The 16735-nt window shown below is 35.6% G+C and overlaps 1 protein-coding gene across 1 annotated transcript; it reads right to left on the bottom strand.

The window, feature by feature from the left end:
- Positions 1 to 12625: 12625 nt before the first annotated feature.
- Positions 12626 to 14395, bottom strand: LOC106081911 (uncharacterized). Its single transcript, XM_013244177.2, has one exon. It carries the CDS (start codon positions 14393 to 14395, stop codon positions 12626 to 12628), a length of 1770 nt encoding a protein of 589 aa, XP_013099631.2.
- Between the last annotated feature and the right edge of the window lie 2340 nt (positions 14396 to 16735).

Genomic DNA, 16735 nt, shown 5'->3' with positions numbered 1-16735 from the left:
TATCAGGGGAAAAAATAACTACTCTGCAAAAACCGATGGGTTTAAAGGGTCGCAATTTTAATCCGATCCCCTTAAAATTTGGCACACACATTTTAATTGGCGTAGAGATGAAGCCTATTTAAATGGAAAAAATCGGTTCAGATTTAGTAGTAACAAAAATTTTGGCCCGGTATTTACAATATTTGTTCATGAAGTGTTTCTTTTGATGTCCCAACATATGTGCACAATTTCATCAAAATCGGTCCAAATTTACATATATAACCCATACATATATTTGGACTATGGTTCTTTTCAATATTTCAATAGGTGTTCAAATGTTTGACTAGATTAAGGCTTAGGTTATACATATATATTAGAATAAGTACGTAAACTCGGTGGTATAGGGGATTATATAGTCGGCACCGCCCGAATGTTGCCTTTCTTTACTGGTTTCTATATTAATTCCAATAATCGAAATAATAAATATGGTGATCGATTAACGAACACACTTGCCAAATAGGTTATAGTCTAAATATAGGTCATGAAATAAGGAAAAGGAGTTCACACACTTATGTGGTAGGAACACCTCCTAATTCGGTTTAGCAATGTCCGTGTTTCCCTTCCTTACGGCTTGTTCGTTTTTCCTTGATTTGTAACCAAGGTTTAGATCCCATTGGTCATTCAATCATAACGTAATACGCTATGGATTTTGGTAAAAATCGTTGCCGACTATATAAATCTACCCAGTAAGTGTAAATTGGAAGCTATCAATACAGTCGTACCACGATTATCTAACAATCTCCATTATCCGGGATAAAAAATATGTTTTGTCGTTTTTCGATTTACTGGACTATTTGTGATTATCTCTATTATCCGGGAGTTACGATTGCAAATTTTCCCATTTACATTCTATTTAGGAACAGGGGCAAACTTCTTACACATCAATGAGTGCTGTTCGACTCAAATTTAAGCTTAATAATAAGAGACCTCCTTGTAATAGCCGAGTTCGAACGTCAAAACGCAAAACGACATCTGTTTGGGAGTTTTTACATGGCTGCTATCATCTCACAAATATCGCCAGTATTATTTCAGAATAATTCTAATTTCAGCGGTTGTTATTCCCTGCCGCAAAAATTTTTCGGGGTTCGAACCCAGGCGTTGAGCGTATTTGGCGTATATACAAAACCCTGAGCAACGGTGGCTCCAGTTTTACGATTAGGTTAAAAAAATTAAACAAAACTAGACTGGAAGTGTTTGCCTGAAAGGCAGTTTGGTGCGCCATGATGAAGCAGTCGTATATGGCCATAAGGTGTCAAAGAGAGACCAACTGCATTACAGTGCGTACAAGTGCAAGACGTTAGATAAAGGAAATAACTCGGCCAAAAATTTTAAAAAGGGTTTAACATAAAGAAAAGACTCTGGTTAATTATTATTGAATGCTAATATTTTAGTTGTGTAGTTTTCCAAAACCTGTAGAAACTTCAATTTTGGTACGACATTTACAAATTTTTGCAAAAAAATGTTTTATTTAGCGCTCCTGTATTGTAAGAGTGTAAGTTTTGGTTCGATAATTTTGCATGATGTGTTTTATTTATGTTTTTTTTAAAAACTGGTTTAAATTGAGATATGGGTTCCATATATATCTTTCATCCCATAACGCCTGTTAAGGCTGGAGTCGTCACAATTTTGGTTCGAACTTTATAAAATTTAGCGTGAGGTGTTTAACGTCCTAGCACGTGTGCTAAATTTCATTAGAGATGGTCTAGATTTTGATATATATCCGATATATCTTTCATCCGATATGACCCTTAAAGTCTGATGTAGCGACCATTTAAGTCCTATCGAAAAAAAAAATCTAACAAGGTTCTATTCAGTTTTTCAATAGGTTTCATATATTGAAAGTAACATGTATGTTGACTCGGTAGTGCAGGGTATTATATAGTCGGCTCCGCCCGACTTTTTGCCTTTCCTTACTTTTTTTAATTTGCGAATTTTGCGTTATATTTAAAATTATAATAAATATTAAAAAAATTCTGATGTTCACGCCGAGATTTGAACCTAAGCATTCGGCGTCAAAGGCGCACATTCTAACTTCTGCGCTGCGGTGGCCTCCAATGTGTATGGACGTTATATGTAATACAGATCCGATTTTATTGCACTACGGCGCGCAGGTATAAGAATATGCGTGCCAAATTGTCATAACTCAAAATCAAATCGAGCGATTTTCATAAAATTTAAATTTTTATAATGATCGGTTAAAAAAATCACATTATTGCCGTACTCAAATTTGAGGACATATAAGTAAACCTGAAATGATTGCCACCAAATTCCATTCATATAGTGGAAGTCGTACAAGAAGTCGTTTAGCAAAATGCTATATCTAAATCTATACCAATTTCTATGAAATTCACCAGTAAACTGAAGAGTCACAGAAGAATCCTTCGTGCCTAGTTTCGTGAGGATCGGATAACAAATGACCACATTATTACTATATTAGTGCAAATCGGATGAACATATCTATGGGCACTACATATATCCAATCTGAACCGATTTGTTCCCAATCATTATGCTTCGTCTCCAGGCTAAAATAATTTCTACGCCAAATTCGAAGATGTTCGGACGAAAATTGCTACCGGTTTTTTTAATTTTTGTACAAAAATGAACTGGAAAGACAGACAGACTGGAGGCCATAGCTAAATCGAAACAGAAAGTTATTCTGATTCGATCCATATATTTATCAATGTAACTATCGCTCCTTTTGGGTCTTGCAAACAAATGCATTCAGTCATAATACAGCAGTAGGTTATACAAATTTTATTCCCCCCTTACAAGGTAATTAAAATTTTTAACCGCTCTACAAGATCTTTGGTACCCATTGTTTCCTTTGCTGTATGAAAGCCTCAGCAAAATGTCATCAAAGTCGTTGAAAATCGGCTAATGTGTGTGGGTATTCGAATGTTCCTCCTTTTGCATACACTCCCACATCCGACAATAAAATAAGCTCACTTCAAGAAGACGTTGGACCGAATTGGGTGAAAAGAGAATTAAGGTGCGATGGAATTGAACACTGATGGCATACAGAAAGATTTAACTTAAAGGTTGAGCAGTGTTTTTGTGTCCATCAAAACTTTAAATAAGAATGTTGCAATAATAGATTTCTATCACATGTCGATATAAATGTTTTACTAAATTCACTTGTCATCACTTGACCCTCAAAAACCCATTTTTTCAATATTTCAACACTAAAACTTTATTTTAATATCTTAAATCAATCGCAATAAAATGGTGGCATTGCGAAATTTGTGGGTGCATTATTCTTTATTTTTATTAAAAATTTCATAAAAAATATTTTATGTGGGGCAAATTGATTTCTCGCCATTATTTATTCAAAATTTATTGTGTGTTGCTCATAAAACAAAGCCATAAAAGAAATAAACAAAACCATTTGAGTCAAAAATCTGCACAAGCATAGACAACGATATGTTGTTGGGGTGTCTATAATAATGTGGGAAGATCAGTACGAAGGTTATGTTAGAATGGATTATACGAGTATGGGAGTTATTAAATGAAAACAGAGATTACGGCATGGCAATATCCTTCAGATTTGTAGATGTTTTCTATGGCGCATAGTCCTTTTGAAGTTTTAAGAAAATCAATATGCCTTATTTTATTCATAATTTACTTTCATAGGAATTTCCACAGTTTTTCGTCATACTTAAGCTTGCATCTATACGTAAACATATGCACATACATACTAAAATTTTTATAAATATGTTTTGGTGGCATTCAGTGTCGAAATGAAATTAAAGCACCTTATGACACTTTATGATCATCATATGCAAATGCGAGTGTGACTATGAATTGTAGCGAAAAATTTATTGTTCCGCCTCAAACCGGCTCGGAAATTTCGGCATGCGTATTGCCATAGACATCGCCCGGTTGATGGTATCCATGAATCTGGCCACCAAACTAAATCAATCGGGTTTGGGCCTAAACGAGATTGACCACATGATGAAGTGCTCCTCCAACAACAAGCCACCGCCACCATCATCAACGGGCCAAAACAAAACAAAAACACCAAAAGCGACACAATGTAACGTAACATATCGCATAAGTCAACTTAGTTCAGATTGGGAGGGAGAGAAAAAACTTTCGCTAAAAGCATTATTAACATCATCTGCAGACGCTTGTCTCCCAATCCACACGACTCGACTCTGCTGACATAGCTGTTGGCCATTTGCTGGCCTGCATCAGCATGGATTTTGTCATTATTACTGGCTCAGAAGCGATCATTGAGCTCTATGCAGTGAATGCGTTTTTCCTTTGCTTTTGTTTTTGTTGCAGTATTTTGTTTTTTATTGGGCCCAACATTTGTTTTTGTGGAACGGCTAATGTGCTCTGCATTCAAATTGTCTTTGGGTAGTCTGGAAATGTAAGCAAAGTCACGACTTTTAAGGCCATTTCTTCGAGATCAGTTTGTGGGAAACAGCGACCGCATTTCCACCTCCATGGTTTGGAGCGGCGAAGGTAACGAATCTAATCTTGTTAACAATTGGCGACTGGAAGAGTGCAATTGTTCCAAAACAATTTTCACAATTTTTGAAATTATTATGCAAAACGCGAATAATGACAAACGGGACACCAAGAGGATAATTTTTGAAGTATTTTTCCAATCGGTATTAAAAAGAATTATGCATATTTCCTGTTTTGAGTTACTCGCCATAGAAGTAGGAAAAAGGGGAGTAACTAAGAGCGGCTAGCACTGCCAGGTCCCTTTAGGCAGGTACACAATTTCAAAAAAGTTATGGACAAATGTTCATTTTTATGATATTTCTTTAAAAAAAATTAAATTTTAATCTAAAGACAAACTCATACGCAATTTTTAGTACAACTAAGATGTATGTCGGAAGGCAATCCGCAATAATACTTGGGAAATTTTACATTGTTCAGTATAAACGCGAAAACATTTATACCGACTCCTATGAAGACAAGGATTCCTTTGGTCCAAAGTTCTATTATGCCCACCTTGTTATATGGATGTGGATAATTTTATGGCTGCAAGCAGACGGAAACTCAATGTTGTTACAATAGTATTGTCAGATATGGTTTTTTGTTAGGCGGTATGATCGTATTTCAAAATATGGATTTTTGCTTTATGGGGTAACTTTTGATGCGCATCTGAGTGTAAAATCGCCTTTTTTCCTCCGGAAAATTATTTATTCGCGTAAACCACCATAACCATATGACACTTTGGTTTGCAAGATCGAATAGAGGTAGGAAGATCATTCCTATTCGGTATCAAAGCATTGTCTCTGATTGGCATTTCTCTGTTACACCTGTACGTCTTTGGAATGTGCACCCTCATGACTTATAACAAACTATTACTCTAGATATTACTTTTTGCTCATTATTCAACTCCCCTTAAAGTTAAATCAAAAGAATGTATTTATCTCCTAGTATTTCTTTTATTAAGCATTTTAAGTTATATTCAAAATTCAATTTTTTCTTCTTTTAATTTTACTAAATAATTTTATTATATTTTTTGTTAATATAATTTTTTTGTCATATAACACTTGTAAAGCTTTTATAGCTATGTATATTCTTATTTAAATATTTTATATTTTAGAATGTTCGAATATTCATTGAAATGGCTATTAAGCCTTTTATAAAAATGTTCTTCTGTAATCATAAGACGCAATTCATGTTTTATAGGGTTCTAATAAATATATAAATATGTGTTGAGTGGATCCCCTCTCTCTTACTACAATTTTTAAAACGTCAAAACTTCAGAGATGACTGAACCGTTTTTAGGGAGTTTTTGTTTTCACTCTTACAGAAAACTAAAAACAGGAATCTATCAAAAAAATTGCTTATTAGTCTGATGACCGCCCCAACAAAGGCAAAACGGATAAATAAACCAAACACGATACTCAAAGGTACTTGGGCGAAGATTCAGGACTCTATCAGATATTGTATTTTTAGTCCACCTATAAGGACAAAATTTTTGTTCCGTGTGTTATTTAAGTAGGTTGAGCTGATCGGGATAGGTCTAGTATCCTTCAAATGTCGATAAATAATAAACATATAAATGTAGATATGCGTACACTTAAATAATTCACTAAGCTATAAACAAAATTCAATCTAAAGCTCAATTTAATGAAAACATTATTGATTGTAAGCAAGTTCGTGAGGAGTTAATATAAATATAGGATTATTTGAATCGAAATCAATATTAATGCAGCTTTGATTCTGCTCTTAGAACTCAGTGCCATTTCGGCGAAATTTGATGCCAACATTTTTATACCCTACACCACCTCTGTAGTACAGAGTATTGTTTGCAACGCTAATGTCCTTCTGTCCGTCCCTCCGATTGTGAGTCCATGTATTCTTGTAAACAAGGTACAGGTCGTATTTGTTATCCAATCATCACGAAATTTTGCACATGTCACTTTTTTGGCCCAAGGACGAACGCTATCGATTTCATCAAAATCGGTTCAGATGTGGATATAGCTCCCATATGTATATATCGCCCGATTTGGCCGTAGTAACTGAAATTTTCAACCGATCTGCACAAAACTTGGAACGGATTGTTTTGGTACCGATGTTAACATATATGCTAAGTTTCATCAAAATAGGTTCAGACTTGGATAAAGCCCCTATGTATATGTATCGCCTGGAATGCACTTAAATGGCAGCAGTAACTGCAATTTTCAACAGATCTGCACAAAATTTGGAATGGATTGTTTTGTTGCCGTTCTTAATATATTTGCAAGATTTTATCAAAACCGGTTTAGATTTGGACATAGCTCTCATAAACATGTATCGCCCGATTTGCACTTAAATGGCGGTAGCAATTGAAATTTTCAACCGATCTGCACAAAACTTGGAACGGATTGTTTTGTTACCGATGTTAACATATATGCTAAGTTTCGTCTAAATAGGTTCAGATTTGGATATAGCTCCTATATATATTTGACCCGATTTACACTAATAAGCCGGTATTAAGCCTTTCCATACTGGTTTATAATGCGTTTTGAGAGTTGTTCGAGTCAAAAGTTGAGCACAGTTCTAGGCTTTAAGTGAGGTACAATTTGAAAATTTTCACTTTACGATTTATTCGCACACGACCGCGTTCCTACCAATAATGACTGCTGGCTGACTGACCGCTACTCAATGAAGAAGCCAGAAATTATACGCCCATTCTTTCCCAATTGGAAGAGACAAAAAAGATAAATAAAGCAAAAGAAACATATTTTCGTGTACTAAAGCATCTTTTGTCTGGTAAAGAAAACAATCAGGGATTCTATAAATAGAACCCAATTCCTAACTTAGATTTTCTTTCTCGAGGTTACTTTTGGTATTTACAGCGTTCAACAAGCCGATTACTGGCTTCGCTGTATGTCCATAACGGCATGGGCTTATTCATATATGCACCCTCTTTTCAGTCTAACCTAACCTAAGCATATTTTTATGTATAGAAAAGCTTTTGGAGAATAGGGCGGTATGCACCTCAAACGAAATATCGTTTCCATAAGAAACGAATTGGCATATCCTAAGCGAAGTTTTTGTGTTACAGGGTGACCTTGAAAGCTTTGGATATTTTTATATCCTCCCTCATAGGATGGGGGTATACTAATTTCGTCATTCTGCTTGTAACACCTCGAAATATGCGTCTAAGACCCCATGGAGTATATATATTCTTGATCGTCATCCGTCCGTCTGCCTGTCGAAAGCATGCTTACTTTCGAAGGAGTAAAGCTAAGCGCTTGAAATTTTGCACAGATACTTCCTATTAGTGTAGGTCGGTTGGGATTGTAAATGGGCCAAATCGGTCCATGTTTTGATATAGTTGCCATATAAACCGATCGTGGGTCTTGAATTCTTGAGCCTCTAGGGGAAAAATATTTTACACGTGGTGTTTTGATATCACTTACAACAACTGTGCTAAGTATGATTTAAATCGGTTCATTACCTGATATAGCTGCCATATAAACCGATCTTGTGTCTTGACTTTTTCTGCTTTTAGAGAGCGCAAATCTTATCCCATATGGATGTAATTTTAGCACGTCGTGTTTTGGTATCACTTCCAACAACTGTGCTAAGTATGGTTCAAATCGGCTCATAACCTGGTATAGCTGCCATATAAACCGATCTTGGATCTTGACTTCTTGAGCGCAATTCTCATCCGATTTGGAATTTTGTACAACGACTTCTCCCATGACCTTCAACATACGTGTCCAATATGGTCTAAATCGATCTATAGCTTGATACAGCTCCTATATAATCCGATCTCCCGATTTTGCTTCTTGAGCCCTTACTAGACACAATTCTTATCCGAATGGGCTGAAATATTACACAATGACTTCTACAATGTTCAGCATTCAATTCATTTATGCTCTATACCTTGATATAGCTTAAATAGCATAACATTTGTTATCCATAATTCTTTGTTTGCCTAAAAAGAGATACCGCTCAAAGAGCTCGACAAATGCGATCTATAGTGGAGGGTATATAAGATTCGGCCAGGCCGAACTTAGCACGTTCTTATTGTTTTTTTTTTTTTACGTCCCATTGCAAGAAAACTATCACTTTCTTCTTTTTGGACCACGTAATGGATTTGTTTCTACAAATTAACGCTTAATTTTGACAAATGTGTACTTTATCACCAAAAAAGTGTGGCAGATTGGCCAACGAATGTAAGTTTATAGTTTGTCACCAAGTGTTTGCTACCGAAAACTTCCCTTAAAGTGCATAATGGGCCTATTGCATATATTTATGTTAGAATTCCCTACTGTATTTGAGTTTTATATGTTGAAAGAAGATCTTCATCTTGTGTTGGTCCTATCTCTAGAGTTCAAAATACAGGGTGTGCCAGAGAAACACGCTTATTTAAAAAAAACTCATGAGCAGTGAGTTGGAAGAGGCTCATCTGGAGGGGGAGTGCCAAGCTTGTCATAAGTGCAAATTAAAAAATCGTTTATTAATAATTTAAAGGAACGATTTCAGCAACATTTTTAATTGAATATAAAAATTTCTTAATTACACCAAGATTTAAATTTCTTCTGTGTAAGCCATCTTACGCTATTTCCGTTCCATTCCGCTCGCGCTCGCTGGTTTCTCTCGTCATACGTTTAATATTTCGACATACCCATACTGAATGATATTTAAATTATTTTAAATTTAATAAACACATGACTTGAAACTTTTTATTTAATCCTTTATCTTAATATTATTTATTATTACCATGCCCATAAAAAATTAATTGGATATACGAGTTTATATATATCACTTGATAACTGGCAATTTACCGTTGAAGAAGTTTCGTCCAAACTTTGATTTTTAAGCGAGTATATGAAATGTTCCCATCATTGATAGAAAATTGGCAATAACAGAGCCATATAATGGCAAACGTTTCCTCCTGAGGTCATTTACTAGCGCGCAAATTAAACCAAATTGGTGTTTCGACATTATGACATTCTTTGCAAGTTTTCTACACATTTTCCTTTGAGCTTACTGGAATTATCAGAAACAAAAAAGACAACAATGGTCGGTCATCACCTCATATTGATTGCAGTATGGGCATGTTTTTGGATTGCCGCTTGTTGTATGCTACCTGCTACACGCTAGGCGCTCTTTTCAAACGAACCGACATTTAAACATATGCCGGCCAACGCCGGCTTGTTGATGAGTGAGCACGTGAAGAGATAATTGCAGACCACATTACAAAGCCCCCATCGAGTTCGATTAGAGGTTAAACACAAACCACCACCGACAGGCGGCACAGAAGGCCCGGCGTGACACTACCGCAATCGGAAACCGCAACCGCATACACAGCCACAATCGACTCCTATTGGTAATTTTAGCGATCTGAGTGGTTGAAATGAGTTTTGGCATTACGAAAATCATTAAAAATCTTGAAGTGTTAGATAATTCGAACAAGGCCACCCAAAAAGAGACCCCAATTAGACGATTATCGGCCTGCAAAGCAACACCAACAAAATGATAAATTGGAGTAATTTGTAAATAGCACCAACAATGATCAATTATTGCCTGAGTATCCTTGAAAGTATCTATTAACATGTAGCACGGCCAGAGAAGTATCATAGATGCGCTGCTACCACAAGTGGGGTGATCGACATTGGGAGGGATTGCTATGAATCTTTGCCAAAGCTTAGCAATGTAGCTTTCGCTATTATTTTCAAATGTGCGGTTATGGGGTTTTCCTCCTCTCTGAATTCTCTGCATGAGGTTTGATAAGATGACGACAATAGGCCACAATGGTTTGATCACTTCATTATCTGGTATAACATGACCTCAAGTGGATTCCCGTTGAGGATGAATGTGAATTGAATGCTTTGGAATGTTTCCAATATATCGCGTAATTGTTTTATGGTTGGTTTTTCTTCTTATATTTGATGTTTGTTGGTGTAGGCCAATAAACAGTTTTAAGTGACCGGATGGAAGCGTATTAGTATGGAGTGAAAATTGAAATAATTGTTGTGGGTTGGACGTTTAAATGTTGTAATATATGGTACGATCCAAAAATCAATATCATTTAGTTTATTTCACATTTTTATACCCACCACCGAAGGATGGAGGTATATTCATTTTGTCATTGCGTTTGCAACACATCGAGATATCCATTTACGACCCTATGAAGTATATATATTCTTGATCGTCGTAAAAATTAAAGAGCATCTGGCCATGTCCGTCCGTCTCTCAGTTGAAATCACGCTACAGTCTTTAAAAATAGGGATACTGAGCTAAAACTTTGCACAGATTCTTTTTTTCGTCCATAGGTAGGATAAGTTCGAAGATGGATTATATCGCATGTTATCTTTATATAGCCCCTATATAGACCGATTCGCTGATTTAAGGTCTTAGGCCCATAAAAGCAACATTTATTATACGATTTTGCTAAAATTTAGGACAGCGAGTTGTGGTAGGCTCTTCGAAATCCTTCAGCAATTTGGCCCAGATCGGTCCAGACAAGGATGTAGCTGCCATATCGACCGATCTCTTGATTTAAGTTCTTGGGTTCACAAAAGGGGCATTTATTGTCCGATTTTGCCAAAATCTGGGACAGTGAGTTGTGTTAAGCCCTTCGATATCCTTCTTCAATTTGGCCTAGATCGTTCCAGATTTGAATATAGCTGCCATATAGATGGATCTCTCGATTTAAGGTTTTGGGCCCATAAAGGGGCATTTATAATCCGATTTCGCTTAAACTTGACACCGTGGCTTATGTTAAGCTTTTCGATATACGTGTCGTATATGGTTCAGATCGGTCTATGCTTGTTGTTCTAAAATATTTTATTCTAAAAAATAGAACAATGACTTGTAATTATTAGATCACTCAATGTCCGTACCGAATTTGGTCGAAATCGGCCCATATTTCGATAGTACTGGTATGGGGCGCATAAATTATGCATTTTTCAACGGATGATGACGAAAGGATGTTTACATACATACTCGAGGTGGTGGGTATCCAAAGTTCGGCCCGGCCGTACTTAACACCTTTTTACTTGTTTTAACATAATAAACCTAGTGGAACAAAGGTTCTGCCATAGCTAATTAAAGTAAAGTAAATCCATATAAATGAATATGTTAACGAAAATAACAAAACATGAGAGAATCATAATTTGTGAAAAATAAATTCATAAAATTAAACATTAAAACACTTTTTCCATAACCATTTTAGTTATAGTTAGGTGTATTCAGCTACTGACCTTCGAGCTTTATGAGCTAATAAAACATTAATAATTATATATTATGATTTCAATGTTTTGTTATTTTGTATGACTTCATTGGGAGACTACACACAGAAAACAGATTCGTTGCCTCAACCAATTTATTTGTTAACCGAATGCTGATAGTTCCACAAACTACGAAGGTTCATCAACAGTTCGATAGCGACAACCAATGTTGAAATTGAGGTTATTGCCCTATATTTGTTATTGGTAACAAAAATAGTACTGTATGGAAAAATATAAAGAGCAGATTTTTGACATATTTTTTATTTATGTTTCTTTATTTGAATATACAAGAAGATGATGGCTTTTCTACAATAAACAGAGAAATATCCAGCTAGGAACTGCAAATATCGTTCTCGTGTCTAGGAACTATTATAACAAAATGAACTACGCCAATATGATGAAATAGCTGCAACGCCAACAACTGAACTATGCAGACCTATCCAACAAACTTAGCGAGCTCCTCCTAAATAAAATACAGACTAACGGAAATACAGACTTCTATCACTTTTACGTAGTATAATTATTAAAGCCCATACGGGATATTTATGATTGGCTCAACCAATAGATTGATTATAAACATCATCATTTAATGCTTTCAATAGTATCGTAATCAAGTTAACTACTGAACTAAGAAAATTACTAATATTTAGTGCTGACAATTAAAAATTATAATCATCAATTTATACCTATAATCTAATTCTAACCAATGATTTCTCTGGGTGTACGTCTTTTCAAATAAATAAAAACATTACAACTTAACATCCTTAGCACAAAAAGGCCAAGAAACGGACGACGTACAATATTTTTCCTTAACTAAAAGCAACATATAATGAGCACGACAGTTTTGTTTTCAAGACTATTGGTGAGGCTTTATTATTTTTTTTTTTTCTTCATTTTAAAAATTTATACTTAGTTGAAAATATGAAGTAGACAAGCAGTTCACCCAGAAATACTAAAGATGACAAGAGCAGGAACCCTCCGAAAAATGTCCACACCCATATAAAATCGTACAATTCAATGGCATCTCCAATCTCCTCCGGTGTACTTAAATCTTCGAATGTTGTATAATTGCGCAGGACCATTGTATAGAAATTAATTTGGATCCAATGCTGCATTAAACCCAATTCCCACAATTCCAATATGTGCTTGTTGAATAACGCTTTGTAGGGCTTGTTCTGTGGAATAGGAACCGCCAACAGTGCCTGCTTCTTTAAACACAAATTTGGGGAGAAATAAAACAACGCCTTTTGAAACAGTCGCTGTTGTTGCTTAAAGACCTCCCACCTGGAATTAGAGACAGGATAAACATAACGAGTGTCCATGGTAGCGCGTAGTTTCAAGAATTGATCATACGGGTCCTGCGGGATAAAAAGGTCTTCATTTGCGTTATACACTGAGGATTCCATAAAATCCGATTCCTGTGTTGAAGTTAAAATTTTCAACCCGGCCTTTCTCATATCGTCATAAGTTTCTATTCGTTTTTCGTAGGCCGGGTGTATAAGATGCGATTGCAAATACGCCTGATATGTCGTGGAGATGATAAGGCTAGTATAGCACAAAAGGAAGCAGACATACTTCATAAAAAGACACGGTCTTGTTGGCATTACAAACGACTGACCCAGAAGAATCCGTATGCTCTTATCATTCAGTAGAACACTAGACAATGAAAGATGCCTGGCCGATTTTTGTGTACCGATGGTCAAGAGTATGCCATAGACAACGAAGAGACCGGTGATGACAATCATAACGTAAGTGTCAATAATGTACGTAAAAACTTGTTTGTTTTCAATGAGACGCGGCAAGGGAATCATGTAGCAAAGATCCATTATCTCCAGGGGGTAGGAGTAGTAAATGTTCTTTAAACGATAGGAATCACCTTTAAACGGCGTCACAATGGCCGGAATATCAATCAGCCCTTGGGAAGTTTTATTCAACAACATATCGTAAAACACCGCTTGACCCACTTGCATAGGCGGAGTGATAACCAATGTGGCGTGATACCTTTCAGCAAATGTAGTGACACAATTGGCCACATAGCCATCCATTCGCAAATTGCCTGCATTATCCCGATATACTATGCTGCGTGGCGGCAATTGATCAGATTCCGTCACTATTTTTGATCCTCTCATATATATACTTTCCAAACTATTCGAACCTACTAGTGTTGTGAAGTTTAATTTCTCTGGATCACCCATGTTGCAGGTATAGACAATTTGTAGCTTGATTGAATTCTTTTCCACAATGAACTCATTAAATTTGATATCATCTTTAAAATATTTACAAATATCGCTGATTTCTATTTCGTTTCGAGCCCAAATCAAATGACCAACTAAAACTTCAATCAGCTTAGTGCGAGTCGCGTCAACGCCTTGATCCCAACAACTCAACATGAGGGCTGTCTTAGAAAGTTTGTCACTGGCCAAGTTGTCGTTGTTAATAAACGCGCTGCCCAGAACCATAAACGGTTCATCAGATATACTTCCAATTAAGCTGTCAAATAAGCAACCTTCTTCTTTGATGAACTTAACCGACTGCATTTTGCTCCAAACTATTACATATTCATATGTTAATTCAGATTTTAATATCTTCAAGAGATTCAGTATATCCTCTTGCAGGAAATTCGGTTCGACGCGATTTAAATATTGCCCCTTGTACTCCATATTGCCATTGCTGAAGAAAAAATGTAGCAGTAAAGTCACCACTATGAAAATTATTTTCCTTTTGCACATTGATCTAGATCCACTAGAACTGAACTGGAATTGTTTATACTGCGACTAAATACTTTGTATGGCCAAAGATTAACCCACGCAGTTCCCATACCCAATCCCATTAAATATTAAACACAACAACACGTTGTAAATTTTACTATTTGTGTTCAACATTGAAAGATTTCACAGTCACGACAAAAATATGTTAGAAGTTGTCAAACGTTACACCTTTGCTATGACCTACATTTGAAATAGAGCAAAACGGTTCTTGCAACTAGACTTACCTATGATTTTGGGGCGCCAGATACATTGTTTTTTATATTCTGGCCTTGTTTTATGTAAAATAGGGAGATCGGTTTATAGGGCAGCTGCATTAAGCTGTAAACCGATTCATGCCATTTTCGACACGTATGTTAAAGGTCGGCTTCTCTAACGACCTTTAACATACGTGTTGTACAAAATTTAAGCTAAATCGGATAATAATTGCGCCCTCTAGTGGCTCAAGAAGTCAAGACCCCAGATCGGTTTATATGGCAGCTATATTAGGTTATGGACCGATTTAACCATACTCAGTACAGTTGTTGGAAGTCATAATAAAACACCTCATGCAAAATTTCAGCCAAATCTGATTGAAATTGTGCCCTCTAGCGGCTCAAGAAGTCAAGATCCCAGATCAGTTTATATGGCAACTATACCAAAACGTGGACCGATATAGCCCATTTACAATCCCAACCGACCTACACTAATAAGAAGTATTTGTGCAAAATTTCAAGCGGCTAGTTTTATTCCTTCGAAAGTTAGCGTGCTTTCGACAGACAGACGAACGGACGAACGGCCAGACGGACGGAAATGGCTAGTTCGACTTAAATTGTCATGACGATCAAGAATATATATACTCCATGGGGTCTTAGACGAATATTTCGAGGAGTTACAAACAGAATGACGAAATTAGTATACCCCCCATCTTATGGTGGAGGGTATAAAAATTATGTTTGTTTCATTTATCGGTGCTCAACTGCATATGTAAATGTACGCTATTTCTATCAATAATAATGCGTTTTATAAAGATACATAAAACTTTTTTCAGGCTTCAAAACCAAGAAAACGGGATTTTGTACAGTTCCATTCTATATAATAATCTAAGACTGGGAAAAACAAATCAGTCAAAATTACTGATAGGAGTTTTTTATATTTTATATATTATTTATATATAATATATGATATTATTTTTTTTGCATTTTGTAGGTATTAATATAAATATCAAATTTAAATTTAATAAGTTTTTCGCCTTCAAATCGAATTAGGCATTTTGACCAGCTAGGCAAAATATCTGCAAAAAAAAGTTTTGCTCTTTGTAGAGTTATGTCAAAAAAAAATGTTTTTTTTTTTTATTCTAGATATGCTAGATGACAAAATTCAACTCGGAAATAACAATGTATTTTTCAAATCATAAAAAAGATTGATTGGGATAAGGATAATTAAAATATTACCCCTTCCTTGAAATATACATCAAGATGTTTATATAAATAAATACATAAATAAAGAAATATATGAATACGATTGGAAAGTAAATTGCAAGTATAAAAATACTCTCTTAATTTGACTAAAAAATGTGTACAAGATATTAACAAACAAAAATAATCATCTTTTCATATAATAAATCGTCTTATGCTCAAAAACCAAAAAATTTTTGGCTTTAAAGAAGTTTTGAATTTTTGCATAGAGGAGTCATCTTTTGCAATCAAATTCGCGACTACCGTTCAACGGTAGAGGGAAATCTTGCATATTTACTATAATTTATATACTATATATTCAGCAATTAAAATATAATTGTTCGTCGCAATGATAATTTTTAAGCGTTTTATTTTTGTTTTTTTTTGTTCCCTCTACCTTAGGATGGGTGTATACTAATTTCTTCATTCCGTTTGTAACACCTCGAAATATGCGTCTAAGACCCCATAAAGTATATGTAAACTCTTGATCATCATGAAATTTTATGTCGATCTAGCCATGACAGTCCATTCGTCCGTCCCTCTGTCTGTCGAAAGCACACTAACTTTCGAAGGAGTTAAGCTAGGAGCTTGAAACTTTGCACAAACCTAACATTGGATATAAAATTATTAATTTCTTTTTAAAACCTTCAATTTGCTTCCCATGTTTTGCAGATCGACCCTTTCGTCGGTTTGGTTTTTAGTTTTTCGAAGTGAAGCGTGGTAAGATACTTGATCCCGAATGTCAATATCTAATGTGTACTATTCTTTCGTTTGAGTTTCGCGTCCCGAACGCACTACA

Source organism: Stomoxys calcitrans, chromosome 5 (genome assembly GCF_963082655.1).
Source record: "Stomoxys calcitrans chromosome 5, idStoCalc2.1, whole genome shotgun sequence".
NCBI lineage: Eukaryota > Metazoa > Arthropoda > Insecta > Diptera > Muscidae > Stomoxys > Stomoxys calcitrans.
This window is presented reverse-complemented; position numbering and strand designations above follow the sequence as displayed.

Bases quoted from the DNA above. Each gene is read 5' to 3' on its own strand.
- LOC106081911 (XM_013244177.2), bottom strand. From the start codon at position 14,395: ATGGAGTACAAGGGGCAATATTTAAATCGCGTCGAACCGAATTTCCTG.